Genomic DNA, 23,619 nt, shown 5'->3' on the forward strand with positions numbered 1-23,619 from the left:
AGAAAGTACACAATCCTCTGTTCCTTTTTGTGACAAAGACAGTGTGAAAGATAATTTGGATTTAAGAAGTGTAGAGTCAAAAAAAATCAACACTTTTATTCTAAATGAGTCAGAACTCTAAAGCAACTATCAAATTGTCTTTCCTCCATGCTATTGTCCTCTTACAGAAATAACAAAACATCAGAGGGTAAGGTACAAAACATCAATATGAGTAATGCCTTCCCACCAAGAAAGGAATTTATATATGTGAACATTTGTGAGTTTCTTACATTTGGTCTAAATCTGCACACAAGGCACTAAAGCCATGCCTCAACAGTATCTATATGAGAACAGAAACCATGTAAAACTGAAATGGCTACAAAATACAGATATAACATAAGGTCATTCTAATGATTAGTATTTTATCAGCAAACAGCTTATATATTGCTTCTTGCTTCAAAATGTAGTAAATTTAGATGTGAAATTTACCTCTTTAATGAAAATTATGAACAACAATAATACTGAATAAAATATTTATTGTGATTTTTTGTTCTCTGACATAATACTGTTTATTTTTCCTAGCTGTCCAAATGACACAGTTGCAGAACCTCTTTCAGCTGGTTGTGCCTGAAAATAAAGATTAAAGATATTAGAAATGCATAAATACATATCTCTAATGAAATGTTATTTTATATTAAAGAAAAAAACACCATAAGCTAATATATAAAAAGTAAATGAAAAAAAGAACCCACTAAAAATGTGATTTGCCTTAATGTTACCTGTGAATCGTGGTATTTCCATCCTATCATGTAATAGATCTGATATGTGGCAGGTACTGAACCATCTTCATTTTTGTACATTTCTATAAAGATAACAATGTTTGTTAAAGTCTTATAAAAATGCAAACAAGGAAAAAAAAATACCTGTACAATAAAAGTCATGTCTCCCAAACAAATGGATACTATGATTATCAGAGGGTCCTGGGAATGCCTCAAATGAATAATCCTTACCACTGAGAAGCTGACAGTAAAATCTGCTTGGAAAAGATTAAGGGGTTACAGAATCTATGTTTTGAGATAAAGGACAAGAAATCTGATTGACAATTTATAGAAAAGGAAAATGGGCTGGCAATTTTTTTTTTAAAGATTTATTTATTTGTGCATACAGAACTGGGGCACAGGCCAGAGGCTCAGGGGCGGTGAGAGGCTTCACCAGAGACAGAGTGGGGAACAGAACAGCAGATCGACTGCTGAGGGGAGCAGTGGGTGCACAGGAGAGGTCTGCCACACCATGTGGTCACCTCTGGGTCAGGCGGGAATTGAACTCATGGGAAGCGGCTTTAGATTCTCAGTGCTGTGCTTTTACCCGCTGAGCCACCAGGGAGGGCCGGGCTGGCAATTTTAAGGGAAAAACATGACAGGGCACAAATTTCTCAGGGAGGCATGGGTAGATAAAATGGAGAGTTCTCTCACCTTTATACACCGCGGCAGCCGCAAGCATCGTATCTCGGTGCAGTAGAGCTTTTCTATTCCAAGCACAATTGCTCTCACCCATACCTAAATATAAACTACAAGCAGTTTTAGATAATACAGCAATATCAAAGATATAACTCCATCTCACCCAACAATGTACTATCCCCATTTTCTAAAAGTTATGCAAAAATAACCTAACTCTAATTTTTCTCTTAGCTGGAACTTAGGCTGCTTAGTGATTTTAAAGAAAACTTCTTGAAGTTCCTTGGATATAAAGACAAGTGAAAAGTCAAATTCTAGGAGACAAATCCCATAAACATACTTTACTTGCTAGTTGGTCAAAAGTAAGGTGTTGCCCTCCAAGTAAGTTATCCATAGTTTGCAAGTGCCTTTGGAAAGGAGAACAGGTCTCTTATAAAAACATCACTTCTTCTAAGCCACAAATGCAAGTGCTAACATTATAATTTCAATACATAGTCTAATTTAAACCTCGAAAAGGCTTGAGACACAATAGACAACACCAAAACTACTGTGTGTTTACAGGTTTTATAAATTCTAAATTAAGTGTATTCCTTCCAGGGGTAAATGTTTTAAAATATTTAAGATGTTTAATGTTTTCTTTTAAGATTTATTTATTTATGCATACAGAATTGGAGTATGGGGGGGGGGCAGCAGGGGGAGGAGGAGAAGATTCACCAGAGACAGAGTGGAGTGAACAGGCAGATGTACTGAAATATACTGCTGAGGAGAGCAGCGGGCGGGCCAGGAGAGGTATGCCACACCATGTAGGTCACCTCCCTGGCCCAGGATTGAACTCATGTTGTAGTGGCTGCAATAGTTTCACAATGCTGGGTTTTAACCCATTGTGCCACCAGGGAAGGCCCTAAATGTTTACTTTTTTTTTTTTTTAAGATTTATTTATTTGTGCATACAGAACTGGGGTACAGGCCAGAGGCTCAGGGGCGGTGAGAGGCTTCACCAGAGACAGAGTGGGGAACAGAACAGGCAGATCAACGAAGTACACTGCTGAGGGGAGCAGCGGGCGGGTCAGGAGAGGTCTGCAGCGCCATGTGGTCACCTCCGGGGCAGGCGGGAATTGAACTCATGCGGAAGCGGCTTTAGATTCTCAGTGCAGTGCTTTAACCCGCTGCGCCACCAGGGAGGGCCCCCTAAATGTTTACTTTTAATGGGCTAAAGTAGAGGAGATGATTAATGAAGCTGCCTGAAATAGAGAGTAGTTTCCTTAAAAAAAAATATTTTTAGATTTCTTTCAAGTTCAAAAGCTAGATGTCATACCACTGTTTATAATCAAGAATTATATACTTGATTTGCAGGATTACATATTTGATTTTTCTTTATACATACTTTTCATAATTACCTTGAAAGGTCACATTTTAAACTAGTTTGGAAACTGAATTTCAAAAATAAAAATCCTTTATATTCATTCTCTCTATATAACATGATCCAAATTTGGTTTCTGCTTTGTCTTTCTACTTTCACAGAAGCAAATTAATTTCCCAGACTCAGTGTTCTTTAGGAGTTCAAAAATAAAAACATACCAAGTTTTCAATGACCTTATTAGTTGCAATAACTAAATCTTTTTCTTCCCTTCAATCCCAAGATGTTCCCATAATTCCCCAATAATGAATCTCTGACACTGAAAAAAAGGTTCCGCATCTTAACAGCTCCAATTCATGAAAAGCAACCATACAAACTAGTAATTAATCATGAAAATAAAAGTAAATCTTACTTTTGCAGGCAGGAAGCAGTTTGATAACCTTAAACTAATCACTTTGGGTCCTTCAAGTGGCCAGATTAGATGATCTATAATAGCTTTTAGTGCTAACATAAAGAGTCCTTACACAGTCTAATTTAAACATTCTCCTGCATAGGGAGAGTATCAATTACCAAAGACCAACATTAAATGGGAACTCATTCAGAGTCTACTGCAGATGATGGCTGTGGCATTTCCACTGCTGTTCAAATGCCCATAGACCTGATTTACTTACACATTAGTGATAGGTGTGGTCACACCAGTGGAAAATAGGCTTAAATTTTTTAATGTAAATACTTAATGCACCAAAAATCCTAAAATACTTACTAAATCATCAGTGTCAGGATATCTTAATTAAATTATTAGGTATAATGCTCTTTAGCCAATGTCATTCTTGAAGAAACTCACTGCTGCATGTAGCACATTTGGTAACTTGCTAGTGCTGCCGCCCATCTTTCCCATACAAAAGAAGCACATGGCCAAGTTAAACTTTCCTTCTTCTTGCAGAAGCAGTGGGATGTGAGATAGTGGCTGTACTTAGGGATCATAATCCCAGTTCTGGTCGTCAAACAAAGTCATATATGCAAAGTATGCACGTAATTTCTAAAGATTTATTTATTTATTCATACAAAACTGGGGTTCAGGCCAGAGATGCGGAGGGTGAGAGGATTCACCAGAGACAGAGTGGGGAGCAGAACAGGCAGATGGACGAAGTACACTGCTGAGGGGAGCAGCGGGCGGGTCAGGAGAGGTCTGCCACGCCATGTGGATCTCCTCCGGGGCTGGTGGGGATTGAACTCATGCGGAAGTGGCTCAAGCTTCTTAGTGCAGTGCTTTAACCCGCTGCGCCACCAGGGAGGGCCCTGCACTTAATTTCTATTAAACTCATTTTTTTTAATTTTTTTTTAAAGATTTATTTATTTGTGCATACAGAACTGGGGTACAGGCCAGAGGCTCAGGGGCGGTGAGAGGCTTCACCAGAGACAGAGTGGGGAACAGAACAGGTAGATCGACGAAGTACACTGCTGAGGGGAGCAGCGGCGGGTCAGGAGAGGTCTGCCTCGCCATGTGGTCGCCTCCGGGGCAGGCGGGAATCGAACTCATGCAGAAGTGGCTTTAGTTTCTTAGTGCAGTGCTATAACCCGCTGCGCCACCAGGGAGGGCCTAAACTCATTTTTAACATCTCAAAATGGCATGCGAATTCTTTATAACAAGTCATAGAGGACTTTTATTGAAAAAAATATGGAAACACACTTTGAAATTATGGACTAGCTCTCAGCTTTGGGATAAAGGAGAAATCCAGCCAACAAGTAACTATTTTTAAGACTCTCACAGTGGTTTTAAGGTTAAGTTCAACTACTGCATAAAAACCTAATTTATTATGGTTTAAAAGGAATAATACTTAGTATTGTCTTAAAAAGTAACTGAACTTACCTTAAAAATCACTGTGAAAGCCTCCAAAACTTTCATGCATTCATCAGCAGATATACAACTTGTCAAATTAGGTGAACATTCTGGACTTTTTCTGTGAATTAATAATAACAGCAGCTCAAATGAGACATACCACAACCATCAAGCAAAAACCAGTGTGAAGGTAACACTATCTTACAGTGCAAGTGGCATAACTCTCAAGTCCCTCCTCAACTCTATTCATCCCCCCAACCATTCTTCCCTTCTTAGCTGCCTTTGATGTTTTCAATGTAAAATGGTTGAGATTTCAGGATCTGAGTCAGCCTGACAGACTGGGCTTAAGTCCTAGCTATTCCCCTCACTAAGTGATCACCTTGGACATATTCCCTGATGACTGTAACTCAGTTTCCTCATGTATGCCAAGAGAAATTACGTTAGCTTGAGCCTTACCATCCTCATAACATTTACTTCATAAACAATGCTGTAATGCAAACTTTGTCATATAAGAACACAATTACTCCTTCTTTGTAGAATATTCTCAAAATACCACAAGATTCACCTGATGCAGCACTATAAAGCTATCTGCAGTCACTGCAACACAAGTTCTTTCCCCAGCCAGGGAGGTGACCAACATGGCATGGCAGACCTCTTGTGACCCGCCCGTTACTCCCCCCAGAAGTGGATTTCAGTCAGTTCACCTGTTCTGCTCCCCACTCTGTTTCTGGTGAATCCTCTCACACATACACCCACCCTGCCCCTCTGACCTGTACCCCAGTTTTATATGCATAAATAAATCTTTAAAAAGATAAAAAAAGAAAACCCCAACAATGACCTGATTTTATAGTTAAATGTATCTCTCTATTTCTATGTGTGTCTCTCTACTAGAATATAAACTCCAAAATCAGGAAATATTTACTATCATCACTGGCTCAGTGGTTAGCACATGGTAAATGCTCAATAAACACTAAGTAAACAAATATAAAATGAACAAGTTAATATTTATACCTGTTGCTTTTGCAAGTTATCTGCAACTATTTCCTCTTAATCCCCTAAGGGTAAGAAAATCAAGACTAAAACATGATTTGCATCCAAGACTACAGTTTAAATAATTAAACCACTTATTTACAGGTATATACTAGGCAACTGAAAAATCTAGAAAACCCTTAAGGAAGCAGGGGTTTTACTAACTGGGGAGGAACAGGAGGCAAAGTTTTTGTGATTGGAAATTTTCTACACTTTGGTCTGGAGCATGGTTAAAAACACAAGCAGTAGTACACTTAATATTCATACATTTTACTCAATAACTATGCTAACTTCCAATGAAAAAGATACAGAAAACATATCCCATCAAGTATGCAGTACAGGACTCTTGATTCAAATCATAACTATAGATTTAATGTGACAATGAACAAAATATTTAACTTCTTTGTGTCTTGATTTGCTTATCTATAAAATTAGGGTACTAGAATTACAACTAGTACAAAGTACTATATTTTTAAATCTGTGGGCAGATTTTAAAAATGAAGCTTGAGAACAGAATTTATTATTTAGCCGGAAAAAAAAACTATTTGTATAAAAATATTTATCATTAGCATCTGAATGGTAAATCATCAGCTCATCTCTTGAGCTCTGGATGAAAAGATTATGTGATTACACAGGGAAGCCAAGTGCCAGAGGTGGAGTTTGGATGGGACTGTCTGGCTTATTATTGGTCCTGTCATCTTGGGAATATATGCCACATAGGCTGCTGATCCCTTTATTAAAGTAAATGACAGTAGGTTTTCAGCTGTATCTTCCCCTTTTCAAGATGACAGAAGCACAGTACTCAGAGTAGGCAGGTACAAGAAACTATGTAATCAGACTGTGCCATAGCAGGAATCAAGAAGGCAAGAGCCTGGCACCTAAATAAATTATTATGTATAGGCAAGTGTTCTCTTAAAACTGTATTTCTCATTTGTAATACTAATAAGGTAATAATCAGAATTATTGAAACAAGTACAACAATGCTCATAAAAATATGTGAATCAATAACAAATATGAGGAATTTATTTTAGTAATTCTCTTCCTTTAAAGCTGACAAAATTTTGGCTCTCCCTGGTGGTGCAGCAGGTTGAAACACAGCACTGAGGAGCTGAGGCCAGTTCCGCATGGGTTCAATTCCCGCCTGCCCCGGAGGTGACCACATGGTGTGGCAGACCTCTCCCGGCCCGTCTGCTGCTCCCCTCAGCAGTGTACTTCGTTGATCTGCCTGTTATGCTCCCCACTCTGTCCCTGGTGAAGCCTATCGCCATACCTGAGCCTCTGGCCTGTGCCCCAGTTCTGTATGCACCAAAAAAAAAAAAAAGCTGAAGAAAATTTTAAGATCCAGATTAAGGGTCTCCTAGGTTAAGTGTAGCTTTGGTTTCACAGAATACACCCTTAATGCCTTGGGTACCCCACTCATCAAAATTATCTGTGACAGTTGTGTAACAAACATCACAAATTCTCACCTAGGTTCTCCTTTGATAAAAATCACTTTTCCAGCATTCCCTTCAGTGGTGGATGTTTATTTTTGTATACCTCTTTACATCTTTCAGGATTGGATGGTAGAGCTTCTATCCTTGTTGCAACTCAAAGCCTCTTCCAGGTCATTACTATTCTACTAAAAAACCTTGCCCTGCTGAGACCTATCTTCTTTCTCATTTCTGTCTTGCTATCCAGTATCGGGCTCCAGATCACTTCCTCACGGTCAAAGGCTTTTGGCAACTGCTTCAGTTTCCCTTTGTACACCAAGTCCTGTCACCACCCTGATGATTTTTTTAGTCTACAACAGTAAACTTCTTCATCCTTCCACCTCTGTCACTAAATCTATTACATGTCCCAGATCAACATGCAACACATCCCATTTTCTGACCATATGCTATGTGTCAGGCACATCAACCATAACCATTCTCTGACTACCTAAGTCAACTATGAACTGTTCCTCTACTTTTTCCTAATTCAGCATTTCTCTCTCTCTCTCTCTCTCACACACACACGCTTTACTTCCTTTCTCCCTTCTCAGATTCTTTGGATTATTACTTCAATTATACTCTTGCAATTATCTTTAATCTTTGTCTTTTTGTCACCTCAACTAGCAAAGCTTTAACCCAAACTAAGCCAACTATATGTTTTGAGTCTAGTCCTGAGCTGTCAACTATTGCTGGAGAAAGTGACAGATCTATTTTTGCATCCTTCAGAATCTGTAATCTTCTTGGATCAATTCATCTTCTCATTGTCTATAACCACTATTTCAAATTGTTCTGACTCCATTCTTAAACTTCTGATTCTTTCAATCTCAATATTATATTGTTTGACAAAGCAAACAATTGACTAGATGGGGAATATCAAATATAAACATTACATCCACTAATACTAACCCTCCTTCCTTATTTTTATGTCTGTTCCTTGTCATCCTATTCAAAATCAATTCTTCTCCCAGCCTTTGTATCTTATCCCTGTCAATCTCTAATACCTGACATCATGAGTGACTCCTTCTCTCTTGTAATCACCTCTGTGGAAGCACCTAAGATTATTCCAATAATAAATTCCAGCACCTCATCTTCTATGCCTCTCCTCCCTCTCTGATATTTATATTTCCACCTCTCACCTCTTCTTCACACTAAACTTCTTGAAAGAATAGTAGATAACTTATGTCTCTAGTCCTTCACTTTCCACTTAGTCTACAACCTACCTCTATTACTTCTACTCCTAGAAGGCCAACAAAGAGCTCTTACCAACAAACTTGCTCCTTCACCAAGTGAATGGTATTTTCAGGCGGCATTTCATTTCTCAGCAATGTGATGATTCCATTTGTTGTGAATGCTTAACCTCACTTTAGGCAGTACTACACATTTCTGGTGTTCCTCCTTAATATTTCCAGGTTCTTATCTAGGCAATACTTCAAAGACTATAATTCACAGAATTTTTACCCAGGCCAGTCACCTCTTCTAAGTGAGGTACCCACATACTTGACATCTCTTAGATATTTCAAAAGTACTTTGTCCCAACATATCCAAATGTGTATTCAATTGTTGTCTCTATCCATTCTTGGCCTCTTTCTGCTGTTTCTGTGATCAATGGAGGACACCATCTATTTCATCATGTGACCTAGAAACTCAGCAGTATGCTTCAAATATCTCACTCCTTCATGTAGCCATATCTACTCCACCAGTAAAAGCTGTAAAATTTAACTCCTAATATCTCTATAAATCACTCATTTCCACCCCCATTGCCACCACCATAGTACAAATCACTACTACCTCTCAGTGAAGTTTATTTCAATGTCTCCCTAAAGTAATCTGCCAATCCATTCTTATCAAAATACAAATCCTGTCTGTACCTTCACCTCTTCTCCCATTAAAGTGCTTCAAAGGAGGTTTTATCTGTTCTTGCCTGGGACACATTCCTCCCTTCCTATCCCCATCCTTTTCAATCAGTTACTTCATCTTCATTTTTTTAAGGTCACAGCCATCACTACTAAATAAAAAACTTAATAGACTCTCAGGCCAGGGCCCATTCATCTGACAAAGCCCAATAATAAATTATTACAACTACCTGCTTCCTTGTACCAGATTCAATCTGCCAACTGCTGCTCAAGAGACACTGAAATGTACTACCATCTTTAAATGCACCCTTTTAAAGCAATTATAGCATTATGTACCTCTACTTTATAGCTTACATAAAAGAAATTAAATATTTATCTTTGTGACATTTACCTGAGTCTGTCTTACTTTTAAAATATAAGTTCCATGACGATAGTCTGCCTTCTCCTTACCAGTGTTTCTATCCTCAATGCTTAGCCCTGTGCCTTCCAAAGTCAGCTCACAAGTATCACTCAAATAAAATCTTAAACTCATCAAGTACCTTACCTTGTAAATCTTCCATCAACTCAAACATTCCAGGATAGTTAACTTGAATTTCATCAGTGTCCTATTAAAAGTAAAAGGGAGGGAGAATATTTACTTGCCATTCATGATTTAAAAAATACAGATTTTAAAAAGAGGCTGTTTTTTTTTCCCTTCAATTATTTCAGTCATTTTTGACATCTCAGAAAATAGCCTTCTTGTTAACTGAAGGCTAAACTATTTTGTCTGAACTATTTATTCCAGGTTAAGTAGCTAAAAATAGTTAATTTTTCTCATTTCCATAATGTAGTGGTTATCACATTTACCACACAAATATTTACATTCCCATTCTGTGTTAATCAAGACATCTTTATACAAACTAAGAGAGGAAGAGTGAGAAAGTGCCAAAACCTTTCTAAAATACCTTCATTACCTAGTTTTCTATCTTTAAAATTAGAAGTTGTTCCTGAAATATGTAATCAATGGGCTACTTGATCCTCATGATAGTTACCACAGTCAGTGTATTGAAGCCGGCTCTCCCCAGCAAATGTCCCAGGTCATTGACAGCAGTGAATGGAGAGATGTGTGGAGAAAATCCTCCTTCCCTTTCTGTTTCTGCTAACTGTAATGAACACCGAAGTTCATAGAGTGTGTCACCTCCAAACATTGCACCAATAAACACTCCATCTGGTTTCAAAACGTAATGAATCTGTAAGAAATACAAAACAAAACTATTCAAAATTATATATATATATAAATGTTTAAATAATACATACATGGTGTCTAAATCAATATGATTACCATTATTTTGTAGTAAACATAATTTAATAAACAATATCTACAATAAATAATTATCAGGAAGTAATTGCATTATGATATTATTGTAAAGATAGGTAATACATAGAACTGCTTATTCAAGTTAATTTTTAAATGTTAGAAGTGTTGCTGTCCTAATAAGGACAATCTTTATTTGATGTTTTTGTGATGAGAAATATGCCCTAAGGCTACCATTCTTCACATACGTAATATATTATGAAGCAATAATAAAATAGTATATAAGCAAACAAATATAAAATCATTCATTTTATTCCTCTTCCCCTTTAAAGTTTCTGTTTCTCTTGTCATTAAATTCCAGTACAGCAGATACCTCTCTTTAGTACTCAGCAACATGCAACTTCTGTCTACCTCAAAAGACTTATTACAACCATGAATTTTAGAAGGACTTTTCAGTCTATCTCATAACTCTAAACTCAGCTTTAACTGCCTGGGGAATAGACATTTATCCCTTGTTTCAATCCCTGAACACATCCAACAAATACCCAAAACTCAATCTCAAACAAAGTCCTCTTCCTGTTCCATATGTCTGTCACTTACCATTTGCTAGTTTCTTTACCTGATCATTACTATTCTTCCCCTAATTATTCTCTCAGACATATGAACTTTAAGGTGAACTTTGACTCCTCATTCGTTTTGACCTAAGCAGTCACCAAACTGTTGATTCTTTCTTTGCAGAGTCCTAAATGCCTCTCTCTTTTTACAACACTTAGCACTGCCACTTAGGTTTAGTTTCTCATGCACAGGTCACTAAAATAGTTTCTCTTCATTTTAAACAAATTCCCTGACATCAGTATTATAATAAAGCAAAATAAAATTATCCTGCAGTCATTTTTAAAAAATACATAAAACAAAGCAATGAATAGCACACACTGTACATTTAAGACATGACAGTTATTATGTTGCCCTCCAGCTTTTCAATCATGCCATTCTCTCGAAAACTCTCCAGTGGCTGACTCCGAAACCTGGCCTCAATAGACCCCATCTCTCAGTTGTATACTGATTTCAAAAATCTAAGGCTTCCTCTTTGTCCTTCCATTCTCCTGAGATGCTCATATCTCTTCTACTTTATCTGGTGATTCTGTCTTACTAGAAAATCTTTACACTCCAAATCCAATCTACCCACTATAGGTGTATTCTTGAAATTTCCTGGATCACTCCAAACTGTAGTAATCTCTTCCCTCCCCTGAATGCTTTTTTACCTACTCTTTGCCTGTTTGCTGATGAATGTCAACCAGCAAACATTTACATAGCACTCACTATAAAACTTAGAGAAGACATAAAAATAAAATAGGTTCCTTTAAAAAAAATTATAGGCAATTAAGAAACTCACCCAGAAAATGTCTTATATCAATACTATGTTCACAAATTAATATAGTTTTAGTGCATATTTAAAACATATCCATTAATTAGAGTTACTGATATCCCAGGGGAAGGGAATTACTCAATGTACTTAATGTGCCAAAGAGCACCAAGTGTTCATAGCCCACAGAAGAAAATACTTGATTTGTTTCCATTTCCAACTGCCAGAACTGTAAAATGGATTTATAAGGTTTAAATAACAATATGGGTTATGAAAATCAACATTACGTTTTCTTACCTGTTCAAGTGCTCTAGGAAGATCATTCACCCAGTGTAAACTAAAATAAGAAAACAGATTATTTAGGTTAATTCATATAAAAATGAGTATAATTACTTCTAGTATGATGATACATTATAAGGTGCTAATTTTGAAGTATGAAATTATATACCAAATTTCACAGATAGTTTACATACAAATTTTAATTAAAAAAAATTCCTAAGAAAATAATCACCATGTCACATTAGCCCAGGTTTTTCTTCATCCGGGGAATAAATATGTAAAAGTCAGTTTTCCTAAGATATGTAAATGGCCAACAGGTTGATGAAAAGATGCTTAATTAGGGCTCTCCCTGGTGGTACACAGGTTAAAGTACAGCACTATGAAGCGGGCCACAGCACTATGAAGTTGGCCATAGTCGCTTCAGCACAAGTTCAATCCCCAGCCGGGGAGGTGACCCACACGGTGCGACAGACTTCTGTCTCGCCCATAGGTCCCCTAAGCAGTGTACTTCATCAATCTGCCTGTCCTGCTCCTCACTCTGTCTTTGGTGGGGTCCTATCACCCCCTGCACCTCTGGTCTGTATCCCAGTTCTATATGCATAAATAAATATTTTAAAAGATGCTTAATTATTATCAGAAAAATGCAAATGAAAAGCACAATGTCCTATCACTTTATACTTACTAATGTGCATATTATAAACAAAGATAACTGCTGGCAAGGACGTGGAGAAAAGAGAACCTTTATGCATTACTGGTAGGAATATAAGCTTAAATAGTCAGTATGGAAAACAGTAAGGACATTGCTCAATGTATAAACTATAACTAACATATGATCCTAGTGATGGGTCTGTATCTGAAGAAAATGAAAACACTACATCTAAGAGATACCTGTTCGTTGAAGCATTATTCATAATAGCCAAGGTATGGAAACAATCTCAATGTCTAGAATGTCTAGAATGGATCAGTTAATAAAGAACATGTGATACTCACACAGAAAAAAGAAAGAAATCCTGCCTTTGTAACAATATGCGTGGATCTTAAGTGTATTATGCTAAGTGAAATAAGTCAAGCTGAAAAAAACAAATACTAAACATTCTCATATGCAAAATATAAAAAAGTCACTCATAGGAAAAAAAAAAAGCATATAATGGTGGCTGCCATGGTAAAGATGACAGAACAGGAATATATTGGTCAAAGGGTACAAACTTTTATTGTGGCAGTTATTTTACAAAACATACAAGTAACTAATCACTACACTGCATACCTTAAACATACATACACACACACACACACACACACACACACACACATATATATCAATAATATTTCAGTAAAACTGGGGGTGGGGGTAGGATAAAGAAAAGACATTCTTATCTGGCATCTAATATGAAGTGTTATTCTGACTTTATTTGAAAGAAAAAGTAAAAATAAGTAGCTGACAACATGTTCAAAGAAGCTCATTAAATAAATCAAACAATTAAAACTAGAGATATATAGTATCTGTCTCATTTTCTTAGGAAAAAAAGTAAAATTCATCAACAGCTCTATAATTTCCCCAACAAATAAGATTATTCACCAGAACTTTAACTCAGTGAGTTTTCTGATAACATATTATTTTAAATCATCTAAAAAAAAAAGTTCTATGTACCTAAAAACTTAATTCAAGCAACTTCTTACATTGTCTTTAACTGTACTTAACCTTAAGGACAATAAGTGACAAGAGAATCACAGCCTCGGTGTGTCATACTTTCCTGGTATACTGCTATACTTTTACATTGACCTCAGAATAGCACTGAATACCCACTTCCAATCATATTGTATTATATTTACCTTTCAAAATAATTAACCAATTGAATGGAGAAACTGAAAACACAGAAATTAGTTATTGGCTTTCCTTTAGGATTTATTTATTTATGCATATAAAACTGGAGCACAGGCCAGAGGTACAGGAGCAGTGAGAGAACTCACCAGAGCAGGGAGCAAAACAGGCAGATCTACAAAGTACACTGCTTAGGGGAGTAGCAGACAGGGCAAGAGAGGTCTGCCGTGCCATGTGGGTCACCCCCTGGCTAGGTATTGAACTTGTGCTGAAGCGGCTGCAGTGAGCTTCATGGTGCTGTGCTTTAACCCACTGTGCCACCAGGGAAGGACCTAAATTAGTTACTTGCTAATAGCAAGATGAACCAAAGTTAAAACTCAGGTTCTGACTCCATGCTCGGGAGTCTTTTTCTCAGAATAGGATTTATGGTGATTTTAATGTCATGATAGAATCTGAATACTTTTCTAAACTTGCTTAGAACTTCAAAAAGCAAGCAAGAAATTATAAAACTCACCAGTTTGCCTACCAATGAGGGGTTTTTAAGACAGTCTTTTTAGTAACAACACTGCAAAATTAGACAAATTGTGGTGATTGTTAGGGAAAAAAAGCTAGCAAGTGGGTTGCACTGATATAACAATGTGCTAACATTTGAATTTTGGAGCCAGCTAGATCAATATCAATTGTATGATGCTAAGTTAAAGGGAGGAAAACCCTTCATTACAGATGAGTTTCAGCAAATTGAGGAAAGCTAAAGGGGCAAGGGTGGAGATATTATATCCATGGTGGGGGGTAAGGGTGACATGAAATCCAAAATTCTATACCAGAGGATTCTTCCAAGAAATAAACCACGAAAGTTGGTTCTTAACTTAAAAAAAAAAAAAAAAAACTAACTAAAAATTTATTTCATTATCTATTTTCTTTATCCTATAATATAAATACTTTATGGCAAAATTATAGTTTTTGAAGGGATAATTGTTTACCAACCTTAAACTGCTAACCACCAGGTCAAATGAATTTTCTTGGAAGGGAAGGAATTCTTCATCAGCTAAAACACTGACAATAGGAATTTCTGTTTCTGAGCTATTTTTCTAAAGTCAAAAAAAAAAAGTTCAAAATACATTTATATAAAAACCTCAATTTCAATCATTGCATGTAAGACTTAAGTCAATGTTACATTTATGTGGTTTTTTTATGTAAACAATACTAGTTAGATGGAAAACATAAACAGGACATCTTCCTCCCATTAAAACAAAACTCCGAAATCTGAATGTTGCAGGGAATAACTGAAGTGAAAATAAGAATAAGTATTACATGAAATGGGCTAGCATTTTTACATTCTTAGACAAAATACTTAAGTAAACAAGACTCAAATGTCAGAACCTATAAAGAAAAAGACTGATATATATGTGATAATCAAAAATTTCTAAAAAGTAATAACATAAACACTATCCTGGAGAAATATTTAGAACACATACAATGAAAGATTAATATTTCCCCTTAAAGGAAAAAACAAACAAACAATGAACAACTATGTACCAGATATTTTACGGGGGTAGAGTGAAATTGGGATCAAAAATGTGGGGGGGGGAAGTGCACGGGACTATGGTGATGGCACAATGGTGAAATGGTAGTGGGAAGTCCACCGGGATTACAACTGAGATGGAAAAAGGTACAAAATGATGTAAAAATAAACTATTATAAAAATTAAAAGAAATATATATCCCACCAAAAACAAGCTGTTACCACCTAGAATAAGAGCATTTCAAGGTCAAAAAAGAAAGCATGAAGTATATATTTACAAAATTCTCAAAAATTTCTAATAGTCAAAAGACATTAACAGCAGTTTGGCTGTCAATAATCAAAGAAATGCAAATAAAGATAACAATATTCTACTTTCTGACTATAAAACTGACAAGACAAAAAGCAAAATGCTCTGGCCCTATACAGCCAAAGGAGAAAAAAGTACTTTCATATATTTCTTCAAACTTTCTAAATGCAGTCTGGAGATGTTTATCAAAAATTTAAAGGCAAACATCAATAAATCATTAAATTATTTCCAGAAAGAAAAATAAAGCAAAGCCACAAAATTACACCATGTAAGGACACTCATCATATTATTGGTTATCGAAAAACTAGAAATCTAAATGTCTTTTAATAGTGATTTAGCTAAATAAACATGAAGTACAGGCATGTATTAATTAATAATGGGGATGTGTCCTGAGAAATGCATTGGTAGGCAATTTTATCATTGTGCAAATGTCACAGAGTATACTTACACAAACCTAGATGATATAGTTTAATATGCACCTAGGCTAGGAACTACTGTTATATCTTGCAGTCACTGACTAAACGTCAATGTGTGGTACATGACTGTATTAATATGGGAATACTATATAGTCAGTTCAAGAGACAGTGGATATATGGCACATCATTTATTGACTTAAATGATGGAATAACATGGTACACGAACAATTATATGAAACTATGTTTTGGAAAAACAGGTCTATGTGATTTTTTCCTTTTTCCTTTTTACTTCCTGTGTTGTTTAATTCTGTATATGTACTATATTTATATTCAGAAAAATAATGCTATTTTCATTCTGAAGTAAATAAAAAAACCAGAAAGTCCAAGCAGGAAATCAGAAACCAACAGTATTAAAAAGTTACATACCAGAGCATTTTCTGCAATGTCTGTTTGAAAAAGCTTTCCGACAGTTTCCTATAATGGAATGAAGTTGATCAGATAAAACAAAAACCAAACAAAACAACTATTGAAATTATTAAAGGAGAAAGTGGTAATTATACATCTATTTTCAGCTTTCTAAGGCTAGTTTTCTGCATAAAACCAAAAAGATCACTTCATATAGCAAATATTTTTAATAATGAACATTGTTGCACAGATTTAAACATATGCACCCAAGCCAGTATTTAACTATATTTAATCAAAACACAGGCGTGAATAATTTATCTACGAATTTATTCCATGGAGTTAAGGATTAAGTGTTAACTTTTCCATGGTATGATTACTGAAACGTTCCCACTCATGTGCCACAAAATATATGGCAATTTCTTTCTGCCTTTTTAGCTATTTATGAGAAGATCTTACAGAGTATAGAAAGATTTAACAAACACAGAAACTAGGAGAACCTTGGTGATTTCATTTCCTTCTCTTTTGCTTATCCTCTCTTTCTTCCAAAGGTAAAGGGTACCACGATATTTTCCCCCCAAACTAGCACCTTATGCTATGTTCTCTTCTCTTCAGAATCCTGTTCACTCCATGATCATCCCTACCAATTTCTGTCCTCAGTGTATATTTCCCTCACTTCACAACAGGCATAATAAGCCTCTCAATCGACAAATCTTGTAACTCTCCCACCTTCTAGTTTCTGTGTTTATAATCCATGACTATTCTAACAAACATCTTTCTCCTCAATATTTTATAATCAATTTCCACTTTCACTGTTCTATTTAAACAATTAATAAAGAGACTCTAACTGGTTTAGTTACCAACTACAATTCTATTCATAATCAGTATGATTTCACTTAACCTCTGTGCAGAGTACTATGATAATTTGTTAGAAACTTTTCCAGCACTATTTTTTTTAAAGATTTATTTATTCATACAGAACTGGGGTACAGCCAGAGATGTAGAAGGTGAGAGGATTCACCAGAGACAGAGTGGGGAGCAGAACAGGCAGACAGACGAAGTACAATGCTGAGGGGCGGGTCAGGAGAGGTCTGCCGCACCATGTGGATCTCCTCCCGGGCATGTGGGAATCGAACTCATGCGGAAGTGGCCTAAGCTTCTTAGTGCAGTGCTTTAACCTGCTGCGCCACCAGGGAGGGCCTCAGCACTGTCTATTTTTAATTCCTTCTTCTGCCAAATTCTTTTCATTCAAAGAAACTTCCCTGTCTGCAACTTTGAATGGTTCCCCTACTATACAACCCTACTGTTTACGTGGCCATTGCTGATGGTATAAGGACAACTGGTATGCTGGTAAATGTTTAACTATAGCTTTCAAGAAAAAAATGTGTCCTGAGTTGCAGTATCTGCCGATTCCCATAATTTATCTATTTCCACAATGACAGATTTCATGTTACTAACATGATGTTGCTGAATCAGTTAAGAAGAGATAAGCCAGAATTCAGCACAAAACTGGATGTAGAGTATACACAGTGGGATCACATACACTGATGTACATCAAGGACAATCTACTTGGAGAAAAAAAAGCAACCATGCAGCATCTATGTTAATTCCTGAGATGATATGACCAGGCGGGCCTTCATTCTGATGCTCCAAAGTCCCCATCACTTGTAAGGTGTCACTATACTTTTAGATGATTGAGTGACATGAGCGCCTCAAATATGTGATTTTAAATTGGCTTCAGTGGGTTTCTGCTATTTGCAATTAAAAGACAGCTTAAAAAGGCACTTTCTCTCTTATTATTCCCAGCATTTTTATTGGATGCTTACTTCCCATGCCTAAAAACAATTGTGAAAGTTTTTTCTTAATACTCTTGCCCCAGAAACCTTAATATTCCTACAGTTTTAACCTCCAACAGAGGATTCCAAATAAGAACTATAGCTCCAATTTACCAAACATATCTTGCCTCAATTCCTTTCCCCAACCTTTGGAAATTGATTTCACAGATAACATTTTACAGAAACTGAGGTCTGAAAAAGTTGGCTAACTGGTTCAATAGTACGTAGACAACAAGTGGCAAGAGCTGAATTTTAAACCTTACATGTCTTACTTCAAGTTATGACTCTTACCCTCAATATTTCCATTTCAGTTAGACATTTACAAATATCTGTCAGACATTAACAATAATATATTCCACTATACCTCAAACTCAACATATCACCATTACTCTTTACCCCACCATATCCTCTAACTTTTCCAATCACTAAAGTAATAACGTCAGTTACCTTGCATTTAATTAAATTCATCTAATAGATACTAAAACTAATTAAATATTCACTTAATAAGGTACTGGGAGTGATTAAAAACAAAACATCAAACAGACATCAGGTACTAGGTACTATGGAAACAAAGCAAATAGCCAGAGGAGAATGGGGCATATTTTTTACAGTAGACAGGAAGAGATCTTTGATGAAGTCATTTGAACGAAGACCTGATTGAGCTGATGAGTTCAGTAAGCCATGTAGGTACCTTGGGGAAGAAAATAAATGGGTCTATCACTAGAACGCTTATATGAACTAGATTCAATGGAAAGAAAAACCATTTTAAGGAAAAAATACTGAAGAGGGGGCACAAATTCTGGTCCTACCACTTAACAAAATAACAATGGTGATAGCAAAACCTCTGACACAAACTGATTGACAAGGAAATTCTTTCCTTAAAATTAATCTGTTCCAGCAAGATAAGTACTATGTATTATCATTTATATGTAGAATCTAAAAACAATCAAATGTGTATAAATAAAGAGGTAAATGATGGTTTAAAGAATAAAATGGTGATTACCAGGGGCAGGGGCTAAGGGGCTAGGGCTGTTGTTATTTAAGGGTACAAACCTGCAATGACTAGTAAACAACACAAAGAGATCTAATGTATAATGAATAATAACTAGACAACGATAACTGTACTGTGTTAAATGTCACTATATATGTATAAATGTGCCAAAAAACATGTTATATAACTTCAATTTATACAATGTATATGTCAAATATATTCAATTAAAAAAATAGCCAATTTTTTTTTCATCAAATATCTATACCTTATTCAAGTGTTGTGCTATGTAACCTCGTCCACAGCCAACATCCAAAGCAAAGGGAAAATCTCTAAGAAATAAACAGAAAAATTATGATTTGTCTGAAATATAACAGTACATAAAATATTTTTTAAGAAATAACTTTTCATAAGTGAAAACAATTTTTGTGAACACAACTTTCAAAGTTTATCATCTACCTTTTCTGCCTCACCTTACAAGTTGAATCACTCAAAGAACAAACCAGAGAGAGGAGTTTTGCTTGACCTAGCCATTCATAGGATCAGAAAATCAATGGGTTTTCTATAAATTGCTCTATGTTGTGGGTTTGAAGACTTAACAGGTGTTTTTAATTTAATAACACATCCAAATTAAATATGAAAATATTCAATATTTCTATCAGAAAATTAATAATTGTTTCTATTTCTCTAATTTGTTAAGGTAGCAGATGAGTTAAAATGATGTGAAAAACCATGAATTATGAATACGTCAAACTAAAAATAAAAATACCAATTAAAGAGCTAATTGATACTAAGCCCTTACCAGGTTTAAAGGGAAGGAAGGAAGGAGGGTAAGAAGGGAAGGGAAGGGGAGGGGAATAGAGGGGAAGGAGAGGAGGAAGGGGAGGAGGAAGGGGAAGGGAGGAAGAAAGCACTTGCTCTCTCTGTCTGAGAGACTTAGAGAGGGATTAAATCACTTATCCTGGCAATAAATTCCTCTAGATCCTGCCATACATCAAGCTTTCAGGATTTAGTCTCAAATCTCTAGTCAAGTGTTGATTATATCTAATTATGACAATCATTACTTACCTGGCTATGTCATATATACGATCTGCAATCCGACTTCCAACCTTAAGTATAACAAAAGGCAAAAATGTTCACAAGATGAGTAAGTCTGACCAAGAAAGTACACTCAGTACCCAGTACTCAACAATCTGTAGACATTTATCTTTTAACTTTTTGATAAATACTCCCCTTTATCCCTTTTTCAAATTTTCCACAACTTCAAATTCTGAATAGGAACCCAGGAAACAAACTTAGGCAAATTGCTTCAGAAGACAATTTAAGGAAACCATGCCTAAACATTTTTTAGTTTAACTCTTTCGATCCATTGTGTCATAATTTTGCATGGATAAAATACAACAGCAGCAAAACAGGCACATGATTGTCCAAAGATAATTGCCTGAAATATGTGAAAGTGAAAAAGTACTTAACTGAAGTATATAGATCAGTATGTGACTGATCACTTAATTAAAATTCTATTATTTCATGACTACTAACAAACAACTGTCAGAACAGCATTGATAAATCAGAAAAAGTCAGACAAATCTAAAGAAACTATGCTTCCCACCCTACTCTCCTCAATGCCACCCCAATCTAAAACAGGTCCTAAGGTAGGTGTATCCTTTGCTGTACTAGCTTCACCTGGCAAGAATATAGATGTGGGAGTCTAATACTCCCCACATTCTATTCATTTTCTCATAAACATTCCAGAGTTTATTCTAGAAGTTGAAAATTTAGAATCTTTGGGGGGTATGAGTGAAAATAGCAGGAGTGTTTTCCCAGATAAGTTCACTTTGTACATCATTTCTAGTATGATTATGTTTATTACAAAAGGTAGTCACAGACATTATCTAATTTATGAAGGTCCTGAAAACTAGCAAGGCCTCAGTCAAGTTGTAATCCCCGCACTTTTCCTGTGACTAGGAAAGCACATATCTAAGTACATGCCCTCAAGAATATACACAAGTGAGAATAGCAGCTCAGGAGCTCACTAATGTGTTGCAACTATTTAAAAGAGCTCATTATACTTGACTTGAATTTTGCTACATGTACTTAGGGAGGACAGTACTGCTCCAAGTTCAGAGGAAAACCCCTAGATCACTTGTTTACTTAGGCAAAAAAAGTCTTTCACACAAGCAGGAATAAGTGATCTCCATTTATCTTAATTAATATTTCATAAACATAAACCAAATTATATCACACTTGCTTAAAAATCATCCAACAGTTTTGCATCCATTTCTCTACCGTAGTGCCAATTATTAAAACATGAGCCAAATGTGTAACTTTAAATTTTCAAGCAGCCATTTAAAAAAAAGCAAAAGTCGGCCCCCCGGTGACCCAGGCGGTTAAATCACAGCGCTAAGAAGCTAAAGCCACTTCAGCATGAGTTCGATTCCCCCCAGCCCCAGAGGTGACCCACATGGAGCTGCAGACCTCTCCTGACCTTCCCACTGCTCCCCTCAGCAGTGTACTTTGTAGATCTGCCTGTTCTGCTCCTCACTCTGTCTCTGGTGAATCCTCTCACCGCCCCTGCATCTCCTGCCTGTATCCGGGTTCTGTATACATAAATAAACAAATCTTTTAAAAAAACAAATAACAACTACAAACCAGAGGCATTCTACGGGGTGGAGAGGGGAACAGGATCAAAACTGGGGTGGGAAGAGCACACGGGACTATGGTGATGGCACATGGGTGAATTGGTGGTGGGAAGTCCACGGAGATTACAACCGAGATGTAAAACGCACAAAATGAAGAATGACGTAAAAATCAATAAATAAAATAAAGAAACCCAGTGTATTTTTTAAAAAATAATGTTTGCTCCTCCCTGGTGGCGCAGTGGGTTAAAGGGCAGCACTGGGAAGCTAAAGCCACTTCAGCATGAGTTTGATCACCACCTGCCCCAGAGGTGACCACATGGCATGGCAGACCTCTCCTGACCGGCCGCCTGCTCCCCTCAACAGTGTTATTTCGTCTTTCTGCCTGTTCTGCTCCCCACTCTGTCTCTGGTGAATCCTCTCCCCACCCCTGAGCCTCTGGCCTGTACCCCAGTTCCGTATGCACAAATAAATAAATCTTAAAAAAAAAATGTTTATTTTTACATCATTTTGTGCATTTTTCAATCTCAGTTGTAAACCCCATGGGCTTCCCATTACCAAATCAACCATGTGCCATCTCCACAGTCCAGTGTATTTCCCTCCCCATACTGTTTTTGATCCCATTCGCCAGTCCACCTCCATAAAATGTCTCTGGTCTACAGCTGTTCATTATTACTATTATTTTCTCGCCTGGTCCGTTATACTCCTGCTATGAATGAAACTATCCGGTATTTTTCCTTTTCTTTCTGGCTTATTTCATTAAGCATGATCTTTCCAGCTCCATCCATGTTGCTGCAAAAGGCATGTGTTTATTTATTTATTTATTTATTTATTGGAAACCCAGTGTAATTTACACTTACAGCACATTTCAGCTGGAATAGCTATAGTCCAAGTGCTCCGTGGTCACATGTGGCCAAGAGAATACCATATTGAAAGGAAAGTTCAGCTACAGAAGAAAATCAAAGTGTACTCCTTAAGGCCCTGATAATCTAGGCGCTCCCGGACCTCTCCCTCTCCCTATTCATTAGAGGCTTCTACAAGGTTCTTAAGGCATCAAGAACTCTGCAAAAACTCTCAGTCCCTTTGCCTATAACACTATCCCCCGACTCAATCTGCTTAATTTCTCCCGTTTTCGGCTCGTGTGACCGTCCCTCATAACTGCAACCCACTTTATTTACCTCGCATTACGTTTTTAGAGCAATTACCGTTTCCTCTCCCCTCCTCCTCCTCCTCCTCTCCCTACCCCTAAGAATGACATCCCCAGGGGGCAGAGATCTTGCTTTTGCCTTGGTTACACCTTTAATCCAAGAAACAGCTACTGAGAGAATGAATGATGAATGAACGAGTAAAAAGCACCTTACAACCCGGATCCAGCCCTTCCGAGGTCAGTAATGGCCGGGAGAAGCAGAGTGGCTACTCAAGGTCACACCGCTTGACGGGGCCGGTCCAGAATTGGCCGGGAGCTACCAGACCCAAATCCTAGATAGGTAATGCCTTCCCTCAGCTGCCCAGCTGACTCACCTCCTCTTTCAGATAGTCAAACTTCATCGTCTCGGGTTGCCGGGCCGCCCAGTTCTTCTGTTTCCTCTTCAAATTCCGGTCAAAGATATTTAGCGCTCTGGTCGAGGCATTGCCCGGGGCAGAAACGCTGGAAGCGAACTTCCGGAGGCAAAGGGTCTTCCCGGGGACCCCAGCAGTCCTAGGTAGACACCGCGGGACCCACAGCAGCTTCAGTCGCAGCATGACGGACAAATACGTCGCTCGCCTGCGAGCTATCGT

At 37.0% G+C, this 23,619-nt stretch overlaps 1 protein-coding gene across 1 annotated transcript; it reads right to left on the reverse strand.

Annotated features, from left to right (window-relative positions):
• Positions 1–499: 499 nt before the first annotated feature.
• Positions 500–23,590, reverse strand: NDUFAF5 (NADH dehydrogenase (ubiquinone) complex I, assembly factor 5). Its single transcript, XM_004687160.2, has 11 exons — positions 23,362–23,590; positions 20,273–20,313; positions 19,473–19,536; positions 16,406–16,453; positions 14,720–14,823; positions 11,935–11,974; positions 10,012–10,209; positions 9,525–9,585; positions 1,452–1,535; positions 759–841; positions 500–606 (listed from the first exon to the last, which is right to left on the reverse strand). The coding sequence occupies exons 1-11, from the start codon at positions 23,581–23,583 to the stop codon at positions 514–516; spliced, it is 1,038 nt and encodes a 345-aa protein (XP_004687217.2). The 5' UTR covers positions 23,584–23,590; the 3' UTR covers positions 500–513.
• Positions 23,591–23,619: the final 29 nt, after the last annotated feature.

The sequence above is a fragment of the Condylura cristata genome, unplaced genomic scaffold (assembly GCF_000260355.1).
Source record: "Condylura cristata isolate star-nosed mole 26May11 unplaced genomic scaffold, ConCri1.0 scaffold00022, whole genome shotgun sequence".
Lineage (NCBI taxonomy): Eukaryota > Metazoa > Chordata > Mammalia > Eulipotyphla > Talpidae > Condylura > Condylura cristata.